The sequence below is a fragment of the Taurulus bubalis genome, assembly GCF_910589615.1.
Source record: "Taurulus bubalis genome assembly, chromosome: 12".
Taxonomy (NCBI): Eukaryota; Metazoa; Chordata; class Actinopteri; order Perciformes; family Cottidae; genus Taurulus; species Taurulus bubalis.
In genome coordinates this window covers 22,124,013-22,136,589 of record NC_136600.1, presented here as the reverse complement: position 1 = coordinate 22,136,589, position 12,577 = coordinate 22,124,013, and the positions used below count along the sequence as shown (strand labels likewise).

The 12,577-nt window shown below is 40.4% G+C and overlaps 2 protein-coding genes across 2 annotated transcripts; both read left to right on the top strand.

Moving 5' to 3' along the window:
* Positions 1-3,868: 3,868 nt before the first annotated feature.
* Positions 3,869-6,731, top strand: gpatch3 (G patch domain containing 3; the record flags this gene model as incomplete). Its single annotated transcript, XM_079226932.1, has 7 exons — positions 3,869-4,253; positions 4,672-5,150; positions 5,280-5,454; positions 5,863-5,922; positions 6,032-6,153; positions 6,245-6,372; positions 6,468-6,731. 7 exons carry the CDS (start codon positions 3,869-3,871, stop codon positions 6,649-6,651), a joined length of 1,533 nt encoding a protein of 510 aa, XP_079083058.1. The 3' UTR covers positions 6,652-6,731.
* Positions 6,732-7,687: 956 nt separating this feature from the next.
* On the top strand, positions 7,688-11,152 carry gpn2 (GPN-loop GTPase 2; the record flags this gene model as incomplete). Its single annotated transcript, XM_079227965.1, has 5 exons — positions 7,688-8,107; positions 8,234-8,390; positions 8,492-8,652; positions 10,361-10,491; positions 10,667-11,152. The coding sequence occupies 5 exons, from the start codon at positions 7,688-7,690 to the stop codon at positions 10,737-10,739; spliced, it is 942 nt and encodes a 313-aa protein (XP_079084091.1). The 3' UTR covers positions 10,740-11,152.
* Between the last annotated feature and the right edge of the window lie 1,425 nt (positions 11,153-12,577).

Below are 12,577 nucleotides of genomic sequence, written 5' to 3'. Positions count from 1 at the left end.
TCATCCTAACGGGGACATTACGGTATGTCCGAATTTTATCGGCAATCCATCCAGTTATGAGACAATAAAACAACCTCATTGTGGTACAAAAGGGAAGTTCAGGGGACCCAAAGTCTGCAGGATTCATCCTCTGGGATCATACGTGTCTATACTGTATGTTGAGATATTTCTGTCTGGACCAAAGTGGTGGACAACATTGTGTACAGTATACACAATAAAAACAACACAACACTGTAAGTGGCTGGCTGACAGACGGATCGATACCACTGAAGGTCGTCGATTTAGTTAAAATAATATATAAAAAAACATTTTTGCCTTTTCCATTGGCAGCTCCTCAGTTGTGTTCCTGCTTGATTCATTACAGTGATACCAAAAATAGAGAGAGCTTTTTTTAATTCTAAAACAATCAAAGTTGGTCACGTGGAAGAAAGGAATTCCAGTTTATGGCGTTTGTAACAGGCGGTACAGCGTTCAAATTAAATAAACCCTAATTTGTTATCTTCCCTGTGCCTAGCACGGAGGCTTGAACCTGATAAGCTAATTAACTTACTTTATTGTTGTCACAAATAAACAGGCATCTCATTTTCAATGGCAAGTTCTTTAGGTTTTGACATTTAGCCCCGTGAACCAACTAAACGTTTTCCACAGCTGGCATTTTTGTGGGGTCACCTGCAGCACAAGCCACGGAGCCTGGAAGCATCATTCTGGAAGTTTCAGAAGAAGTCCTGAACCACAGAGTCAAGGTCAGTTCATCGAGTAAATGACTGCAATAAAGAGATTACGAGCCACACACTAATGGCAGCACCAGCCACCGAATGTTTGTTTTATTTCATCAGTCTCTTTACTTAACCCTTCAACAAATTATCCAGAAGAGGTTACCACCCTCCTCTTCTTTCCTGGAGTGATCTCATTATGATACACTACAGTGGTTATTCATTTGAATGTATGATTAAAAAAAAACAAACACGTGAAGTTATCTTCTAGAATGTGATCATTCCATCAAAGTGACTTGTAGCTCAAGCTTCATGAAGCGAGCTGACAGTTGTAAACGCTCGTGATAAGCCTTGTGTTTATAGTCGTTTGGAGCAGGCAGAGACGGACACGGAGGACGGACGCTTATCTCCTCCAAGACAGTAAAAATATAATGGCCTTCATATACTGCGGTATTCTGGGATCAGGCAAGGGAAACCGATGAAGCATGACTAGCACCCTTCAGGAGATTGTATACTAAAATAGTATTAAAATACACATAAATGTATGAAGACACTTGACTGTAATAGCATTTTAGAGTTAAGACTATGATTATAATTTATAGGCCAAGCGTTGCATAATTTTGAAGGTAATTGGTTCAACATATCCACTGAAAGACTGTTTGCTTTTCTGGTGAGGTTTTCTACCAAATATTGACTTTTGCTCTTCCCCTGGCTTGACTTTTCGCAGGTCATTGAACTCTCTGTTGGTGCTTGACACCGTGCCTGGGACATGGCACTTGACCTTGACCCACTGCTATACAGAGAAGGTTCATTTGCCTGACAGTTCTCAGAAGATCGTCAACCCAAAGGTGACAGTTATTCTTACACCGTGGCGAGGTCATTTCAATCGTTGGGGGAAAAACATAATTTCACATCAATTCACTTTTTTTAGTTCTTTCAGCTTCACCAAAACATGTATTCATATTATTAACTTATGAGACACCATGATCCAGCTAGATCCAATCCAACAATACGGTTTGATGATTTTTGAGTTAGAGTTGAAACATTAAAAAGAATAAGGCTGAAACAAATTCACAAAATAATGGAGAAATCAGTTATTATAATTATTTTATAAGCTTTTGAGATAAAGTTAGTAAACTTAAACACATTTTTTAAACGTGTGCACACCACGGTATTTCAGGGGTTTTAAATGCAATTCTTCTTTCTTCATTTAAGAATTTATTTTGTTCAATGGAAGGGAGCATTTCAGTTTTTAATGATTTTCATATTCTCCAATGTGACCAATGTTATCAGCATTGGTATGTGAAAAAAAGAAGTAAACAATACAGAGCGCCACAGTTTAATTGTAAATCGTTATCTTCATTTTATGATTGAGGCCAAAACTCCCGTGCAGGGACCAATGATTTGTGTTGTTTGTGACAGGGTGTCATTTTGGTAGGGCTGTTCTTCCTTCCTCACTGTTTATTTATATGTATTTTATTTTACAGAACAAATGGATTATTTGGAGCATCTACTTGTGGGACTCTGGGTGCATACCCGGACACAGCAGGGCCCTTGTGTGTATGAAACACATGTTTTAAAGTGTACTTCTTCTATAATCATGTCTATTAGAAAAGTTGGTGTCATGTTTTTTTCAGCTGTAATTTCCAAACATATGTAGTTGCTTATCAGTAATATGTTGTATGATTAGCATGGACAAGGCAGGGTGGCTATGACTAACGCACAATACCTGTGTAATATGATGTGTAAAGTGATGTCAGGGTACGGACACTCCACTCTAGTTTTACTGCCTATTACTATCAAACACAATGACACAAGCAAAGGTGAAGGCCAGATGAACAGTTCGCTTGGGTTAATGAACTCTGGCTGAGTACATTTATTGATTCTCTCTCTGAACGAGGTTAAAAATGTTCTAATGTGAAATATGTTGTGTTTCTTAAAGGAAAGAACAATAATCTCACTACTGCCCTTTTGACTAAATCAAATAGATATGTAATTGAAACTAAGAGCCAGAAATGCTGTCTTTTAATTGTCATTCGAGTCTCACAATTTCATTTCTCCTTTTAGCATTTTAACTTTGAATCGGATCAAGGATACAGGGATCAATGTTCTGCTCAGTGAGTTGCTTGTTGAATGTTCATTTTTTGTAGATGCCTAAAAATGTCTGTACTAAGGATTTTTACTATTTTCCCCCTTTGTACATTTTTTGTTGGTTTGTTTTTTTCTTGTTGGAGAGGTTTTGGGTCTTCCACCACTGATGTGGTCGATAAAGCCGAGTGAGACATTGTATTGGCTAAACTGCTCTTTGTTTATCTGTGGATGACATGACGATCACTCTAGTCCAATCTCTGAAAAATATAATTTCCTGGATACCCGGGATGTTTTGACTGCAACAACTTCATGGTGAAACAACAATGCACATAGGGCCAAGCCCCTCAGAATTATATTCATTTTTAATTAAATGGGATATATGGTTTGATATTAGAGATATAGCATACTGTCATGACAGATACAGATATAACTAAAAATATAATCATTACTTTTGAGCACAGAGGTAGTGTATCTTCTATCAGTAGCCTTTATCTTTTACCATGGAACTCTGCATGTCTTTGTTCGTTTTGCTGTAAAATGTATGATAGTAATGCATACAGTATACTTACATATATATGTATATATACATATATATATATATATATATATATATATGTATATATACATATATATGTGTATATATATACATATATATATGTATATATATACACATATATATATGTATATATATACACATATATATATATATATATATATATATATATATATATATATATATATATATATATATATATATACTGCATGTCTTTGTTCGTTTTGCTGTAAAATGTATGATAGTAACGCATACAGTATACTTACATATATACATTATATATATATATGTGTGTGTATATATATACATACACATTATATATATATATATATATATATATATATATATATATATATATATATATAATAGTGTAAGATAAATAATATTCTATGGAGGAGCAAAGAAGTAACCACAGGGCATTAACTTTTTTCGAACGTCTTCGGACGCGGAAGTGACGTCCTTTCTGAAAGTCGTTTTGATGACGTATGCTGTCTAGGAAAAAAAAACAATCATGGCGGACTCTGAAAGCGTATCTCCTGTGTACTTGGCAATAAGCAACATCCCTGTTGCCTTACGCTCCGCGGATTTGAGAAACTATTTCAGTCAGTTCATAGAAGCCGGCGGTTTCCAGTGTTTCCACTACCGACATCGACCGGAGGTCCTCAGGGAGCCCGAGGACCCCGTGTGTAGCGACGGCGAGGAGGGCAGCTCCAAACCGCCGGACGCCGACCCGAAGAAGCAGACGGTCAAGACGTGCTGCTGCATCGCCTCGCTTCGTGCTCACGATGCCGACAGACTCGTCCGGATGTATTCGGGGAACCACTGGATCGACCCGAAGGGGAACTGGCTGGCGAGACGTTGTGTTATTAAACGAGTGAAGGTTTCACGCGACAACGGTTAGTGAAGAGTTTCATACCAGTGACGTCATTCTCCTCCAAATGTGGCTGGTTTTATAGACCTGTAAGAAGACCTGACGGGGATTGGGCAAAAATGTGCCATTAAACAAGCCACTCCGCCGATTGTATAGCCACCAAATGTTGGATGTTTGTCCTTAAAAAGTGTGTTGAAGATTACATAAGTGATCATTGCTGCAGCTGTGAGAAAACTGACACAAAGACAATGTTATAGTCACAACAACATCCTCTAAATGAAAACCGACCTCTAAAGTCAAAGTGAGAGAAAGATGTCATCTATAACATGGCTTCCTTGTGTTACAGCTTGTTACTACAAATGTGCCGTCTTTGTTATTTAATTGCAACCTGACATGTAATTGCTGCTTGTACATCACTTTGTTTTTTTTAAATATTCTTTCAGATGATGGGTCGTTCCCCTATAAATCAAAGCACGAGCAGCGCCACCGGGTGTCCTTGACGGAGAGTTTCACAGAGGCTGACCTCAAAAGTCTACCTGAGCTGAATCCACCAGCTCTAATGCAGAATGGGAACGTAGGGACACCGGTGAAAGTGTTCCTGCAGCTCATCCAGTCCTGCCGACTGCCTCCGCGTCTCATCCGCAAGTTGGGCCTCACTTTCCCCAAGACCGGCTCCAACCGTCGTTACGGCAACGTGCCTTTCCATTATTGGGACACCTGGACTCTTCCAGCCACAGAAGAGACCGTGACGACAGCTGCTGGACATGAAATAGCAGGACCTGGCACTTTGCCCCCACGATCGTCAAGACGGAGGCAGCTATTTGATCGCACAGCAACAACAGAGACAGATGAGCCACAGAAGGAAGAGCAAGAAGAAGAGGAGGAGGAGGAAGAGGAGGATGCACAGTCCTGTGCGGATGATGTGGGTTTAAATCCATTCATATTTATGAGTAAAATATAAATGCACAGTTAATAACAGCATCTGGAGACTGACTTGTCCCCACCAGCTCTTCACTGAAAGTTTGATAAGTATTAATTGTGTTGGCTGTAGGATGATGACCGCTGTGAGGACTGGGAGCGCCACGAGGCTTTGCATGAGGACGTGACGAGCCAGGAGCGATGCAAAGAGCGGCTGTTCGAAGAGGAGATTGAGTTGAAGTGGGAGAAGGGCGGCTCGGGCCTGGTGTTCTACACGGACGCCCAATACTGGCAGGAGGAAGAAGGAGGTACGCAACAAAAACAATCATGCCGTTTTCCACACTTACCAAAGGAAGCTCTTTTATATGTACCTCTTAAAATATATAATAACATGTTTACACACACAAAAAATCACATCTTATCGGATTTATGTTTACAACATTAGCCAGCATGCATGCGTATGGGAAGTCAAACAAAAACAATAATTTTTAGCTGTGTTTAGTCTATATCTGCCAACATAATTTCTATTACAATAATAGATATTAAAAGATCAACTTTGATGTGTGCAGAATTTATCTAAATCTATTCAAAGCACATTTATGATTTAAAAAAAAAAATATATATATATATATATATACAGCTACTCCTACTTTAAATAAAGTGTATTTCCTTGATGACATTGATAACATGTATATCTCCTGTGCTTTTCTTTTTAGATTTCGATGAACAAACGACAGACGACTGGGATGTGGACATGAGTGTTTACTATGATAAAGGTATCCCACATTTGTTTTATACCTGTGATTAACTTGATTGACGAAGGGAACCAAGCTGAATTATTTCTGCAGGATCAGTTTTTCTTTAACCCAGCTCTTCCTCTCACAGATGGAGGTGATATGGATGCCCGTGACTATGTCCGAATGCGGTATGAAAAAAGGATGAGGGACGGTCTTGAAGATAGATCTGGACACACTCAGTCTATTGGCAGCTTTGAGAAGTGTACCAAGGTAACGAGATGGGCTATTATTTGACTACATCTTTTCTACCATAGCCTATTAGATTATTATTATTTTTGACTTTTTTTGACTTTTTCTTTAGGGCTTTGGTCGTCGTTTGATGGAAAAGCAGGGCTGGAAGGATGGTGATGGATTGGGAAACAGTCAGATTGGGATCTCTGATGCCCTTGAGGGTGAGGGCCAACATCCCAACTGTAAAAGAGGCTTTGGGTACGTATGAACTAGGAAACGACGTCACAAAAATTTAAATGCTTGCATGTGGATACTGTTTTAAGTCCTGATGCTAATGTATTTATTCTCTGCAGGTATCATGGAGAGAAACTTTTCTTAAATCCTGTAAAAAAGGCCAGGACAGAGTTTCATATAACTACAGTGTATGACAAACCCAAAATCATTGATGAAGGGGACACCTTGCTGAGACGTCACCCAAACACTAGTATGAAGTACAGAGGCTGGCAGCCAGGTGGCACCATTGGACCACGACGATAACAGTTAAATTATTGTTACGCCACAGATTTTGTCCTTGTATATTTTTATAACTGTGTTATTAAAGCTTTTTTTAAACCTTTCATTCACTTGTGCTGATTTTGTCTTTTATAAGATTATGCAATATCTCAAATTGCAGACTCACTAAAACACATATTTTCATATCTCAATATTGTTATGGAACTTCATGGTGTGTATTAAGGATGCAGTGTGACTTTTAGGCACACGTAATATGTTAAGTTCTATCTAATTACAAAAAAAGCAAGCCTACAGAGACTTCAAGTAGCTTATAATGACGCCATGAGAATATTACTGAAGAGACTGAGATGGTGTAGTGCGAGTGAAATGTTTGTGGCTGAGTTAATACTTTCCAAACTGTTTTTAAGAAATCTTATGTATAAATGTATCTGTCGAGTTAATGACCATGAAAATGATATCATCTTGGTTTTAGCAAACATAAAGTTAGTACTACATGCTACCAGTCCCAGCTGTGGAGACATTGGTACAGCTGTCTATTTATAAAGCATTGGTAGGTCTATGTATTTTAATTGTGCTTTTGTGTGTATTTTTATTCTATTTAATGTTTGTTGTACTACCTGGACCTTGAGTCTGAAATAAAAAAACACTGCTTTTATTCTGACATCTCGGTTACGTAACCCGGAAGTACTTAGTAGCGTAGCCGGTTAGCAGCCGATGTACGCATGCAAACGTAACGGCGGCAAACGGTAATTATCCATCAGTACTTGTTCCAATAATTTGCCAATAAAAGTCTCAAACGTCGTCACAGAAAATGTCGCTAACACTAGTTCGACTTCTCCATGGCCACACATGAATTTACACAGAGTTCTCGACTCCTGCTTATTAAGTATTCACGGTTTTTGTTTTGCAAACGTTAATGCTTGTTAAGGTGGCGTTTACGTGCTAATATCTGACGCCGACTGACCCCCCCTAAGGTAACGACCTGGAGGCTGATTCCCTGCTCATCCCATGTGGGCCCCTCTTGACACCCTGGTCCCGGCTAATGTGAGCCATTGACACCATGTCCAGTCAGGCGGGATCAGCGTCCTCCCTGCGCTTCGGCCAGGTGGTCATCGGACCTCCGGGCTCCGGAAAAACCACCTACTGTCGGGCCATGCAGGAGTTCATGACTCAGCTCGGACGCAAGGTGGTCGTGGTGAACATGGACCCCGCCAACGAAGGGCTGCCGTATCCCTGCGCGGTGGACATCGCGGAGCTGGTCGCTCTGGATGACGTCATGGAGGGCTTGAAGCTCGGACCCAACGGCGGGCTCCTCTACTCCATGGAGTACGTGGAAGCCAACATGGACTGGCTGCAGGACAAGCTGAAGGAGCACGGTGACTCCTACTTCCTGTTTGACTGCCCTGGACAGGTGGAGCTCTACACCCACCAGAATTCAGTCAAGAATATATTCTCACAGCTGGCCAAGTGGAATTTTAGGGTGAGCTTCTCAAACTAATCAGGAGATGGGGAGCGATGACGTCCTCTGACGCATTGCCTGCACAGTCCTTGTGAATGTGCAATGTTAACACAGGTGACCCTCACACCCTTTCTCTCCTTCTCTAAGCTGGCGGCCGTGCACCTGGTGGACTCTCACTACTGCGGGGACCCGGCCAAGTTCATCTCTGTGCTGTTAACCTCCCTGTCCACCATGCTGCACGTGGAGCTCCCCCATATCAACATCCTCTCCAAGATAGACTTGATTGAGCAGTATGGTAAACTGGGTGAGTTAAAGGCTACCGGCTCTCCCTCAAACAAAAATGTTTCCACTCTCATAATGTGATGTACCATGCTGACATTTTTCCTTATTCATATTCTTGTGCAGCCTTCAACCTTGACTTCTACACAGAGGTCATGGACCTGACCTATCTTCTCGATCACCTCGCCGCAGACCCCTTCTTTAAAAAGTTCCACCGTCTCAATGAAAAGTTGGCAGAGGTCATACAAGATTACAGCCTCGTCTCCTTTGTGCCTCTCAGTGTTCAGGTATCATCACCGTTTGCTGTTTTTGAATCATTTATTGTTCCATATTTCAAAGAATGACCCTCAGGTTCAATACATTTTACACTGCTGGTGGTACATGCACGTCAATAAGACCTAATATTGCTATCATTCTAATTAAAATATGCTTCATTAAATGAAAAGTGTAATCACTGAGCTTCTCCTGATTCAGAACGGGAGAAGGTGGCTCGAGCTAATTTAGAGGCCAGTTGTACATCATCAACCTTCTGAATGTAGAATAATTAAATAAAAAGTAACTTATATAGGTTGTATGCTGTACCAGCTTTTAGTTATTTCAGATATAAAATATTATATATTTTCTCTCAAAGTGCAGCCATTATTCTAACACAAAGACTTTGACCTGGTTGTTGCTGCAGGAAAGTTACCACTGATCGACTGTATACTGCACACGGCTACACACAAAGCTCCCTTTTCTTTTAAAGCAGGTTATTGCTCAGTGATTACCAAATGTCAAGTCAGCTTTGAGCTAAATCCCAAACTCACAGATCTAATGAAGCCTGACCAGCTATATCAAACATGCCATACATGCAGAAATGAAGCTTTGACGGCTCAGTTTCTAGAGTACACACGCTTTTTGTTTTAGAGTAATACATATTTGACACCAAATATTCATTAATTGTTATTCTCATGTTATATTTCCATTCTGTGGACTGATGAACAGCCACTGAGGGATGATGAGTGCACAGCGTAATACGAATACCTTCATTATATTAGACCCACAGAACATCAGAATTATATTATTGTAGATGAGTCATTGGGCGGCTTAGGACCCACAGAACATCCACACTAAGTAGAACTAGCTGAACATGTCAAACTCTATTATTTAGTCACCTATGCCAAATGACATTTCTAAAAATCACTCAAGACACATTTCCTCTCCTCAACAGGTGAAATCATAAATCATTTTTAGCATTTTAAATTTCGCACTGGATCAATTTCCTGCAGATGGATTGGACTGTTAAAAGGGGAGTGGGCTGTCTGCACTTTATTCGCTCCCTGGCATTATTTCCTCATGGAGACGGATCTGATGCTGTCTGTGTACCCAGAGAAAGGAGTCTAGACTGCTGTGCCATTACTGCATATGGGACTATTAATTCATACAAATGGCAGGTTGGCACTCTTGCTTCCATCATGCTAAAAAAAAAAGAGCCTTGAAGCTGCTCTGTCTTTTCTACCCCCTTAGAATGAAGCAGCCTCCGGTTTCCTAGGTTACCAATGGTACTTAAACAGCAAATTTAAAAGAGCAAAAACTCGTACTTTTGACCTTGAGAAGGACAATATGCTAAACTCTGAGCACCAGAGGAAGTTTTTGATTTGATGGCTTTATTTGCATGTGTAGCTTCTCTCTAAATACTAAATACCTCGATAAACAGGCTGGACTCATTTCCAAAAGGGAAGTGAAACAAATCAACTCTGACTCTTGATAGGATTATATAATATATATATATATATATATATATATATATATATATGTATATATATGTGTGTGTGTGTGTGTGTGTGTGTGTGTATATGTATGTTATACTGATATTTCAGGAACCCGAATTGCATTACCTTTAAAACACTACATTATCAAGTTATCGTTAATAGTCAATTTTTATTTTTTACAAATCTTCTTTGGCAAATCTTCCGTCATAGAAAACGCTCAAATGCTTCTCCCTTCTGTCTCCAGGACAAAGAGAGCATGATTCAGGTCTTACGAACGGTCGACAAGGCCAATGGCTTCTGCTTTGGAGACCTGGAGGAGAGGAATCTGCAGGCCATGATGTCAGCTGCTGTGGGGGCCGACTTCCAGTTCGACTCGTATCCTTTCCTAATCTCTACGGTGACTCACAGTGACTCATCTGGTTTAAAATCAAACCTTAAGATTTACGGAAAGGCGGCTGAAAGACTGAATATTCTGGTGTTTATAATGACCTTGAATGAATTATACTAAGAAGTAACCTGAATCTGAATGATTTCCTTAACAGTGCCTCAGTACTCTTGGAGTGCAAGAGCGGTACGTTGAAACCGGAGGAAAGACTTTGGAGGAGGAAATGATGGATCTGTAAATATAAAAGGACAAACCTGGTTGCCTTTTTAGCGCCAGTATACCAAGGGAGTCTCTGCAGCATCCATCTAACTTGGCCTGGATTCTGAGCCTCTCTACAAAAGTGGCAGTGGAGCGATGGGAGCTAAATGTGGGTGTTGTAGATGCTTCAAGGTTGCGCCACACCTCATACAAGTCACTAGAAGGAACATGAAGGGAGGAAATGCAAAGCTTTTCTTCAGTTATCTCCAAGGTTACGTTTACAATAAATGCCTTTACATTTTCTTGTATCGAATGTTAAAGCCTCTTTTAGGTTTTTGTTTTGTTAAATGTTTTTGGTCACCTTATTTTACAGAACACACAAATATCCTTATGGGTGCATGCATCATGGGGATGTCATATTAATAAGCATTGTTATGTGTATTTTCTGTTGGAATGCATTAACTGGAAATAAAAGATTCATGTTGATTGGTGCTTGTTATAGATTGCTGTTGCATGAATTAAGTCATTACATAGTATGGTTGTTTTAGAATTGGAGAAGTGTGGCAAAGATTATACAGAGGATTTTATTTTCCCTCATGCGTGCCCTCCTGCCATGTGCATATTATTGAGAGAAAGGGATCAGAACAGACTCTCCCCTTGATGTGTAGTGGAAGATAATGGAACTTGACAATCGGCAGTGCCTCCGAGATGCATTCACATGTGCGTACAGTGGATGAATAAATAACAGACACTTCATACTTTATGTACATGAAACAAATTGTAATAGTCTTACCCGTATGTCAAATACTAATAAGCAGGTTATGAACGAACCAATTTGAGTTCTACATTTTAAAAACTAGGTGGCTGTCTGAACAAATGTAATACTAAATACTATAATATTACATATAGCATTAACGATGATTCCAGTGTTTTTTAATATAACGACGCAACATTTGCAGAGTTTTCTGTTCTGTACAAATGGGTCTTTTGCAGCTTGCTGGGTAAAATCCAATGAATCTAAAGCAATCATGGGATACTTGGTAATAACATAACTGCATAATGTCCCAAAACACTAGGTAAATAAAAAAAACATTGCCAACAAATCCGATGTAGTGACGACTTTCTCCGGAGCGAGTCCTCTTTTGTCCAGCAGGTGGCGCGTGAGCGTGAAGATCCCGCTCCCAGATCCCCCAAAAGTCTGCTCCGACTTTTCCCAGCAGCCGAAGCATAAAAATTAAGTCAGGCGGGGAGAGGAAGCTACATTAAATCTGTTTCTGCACAACTGGCCCTGTGTCTGGTCTCTGGGATGGAAGACCCTCTGTCTTTATAAAAGCAACTAAAACTCACTTTTTTAACTTGGGGGAGATTACTTTTCCCACTGCTGCTGTTGTACTCTGTCTTAACCGTGAAACCCAGTTTAAAACCCAACATCTGCATTATAAATGTTCCTCCCCAACATTACAACCCCCTCACACACGCACACCACACACACACACATGGAGCACGAGGCGTGTGCGTGCATGTACTTCCCATGCATCGCTGTAGCCCGTCTAAAATAAAGCGTGATCCACTTTGCGAGCTCGCGCTGCTGTGGGAAATCACATTAACCTTGTGTGGTGTGACGCGCCTGAGGAATGATATGTGCCTGCAGAAGCTTTCTGCTCTTCATGCATTAGGGGGTGTGTCAGCCAGATTGTTAAATTGTGTTCCAATGTTTGTACATGTGATCAAGTATGCTTTCTCACTGGTACTTCCTGCCTTTTTTTCCCCCTGTATAAGACCCCTAGAGGTGCACGTGTGTGTGTGTGTGTGTGCGTGTGCGTGTGGGTCTGTGTGTGGGTCTGTGTGCATGTGCTTTAAAGAAAGACTGTGTGTGTG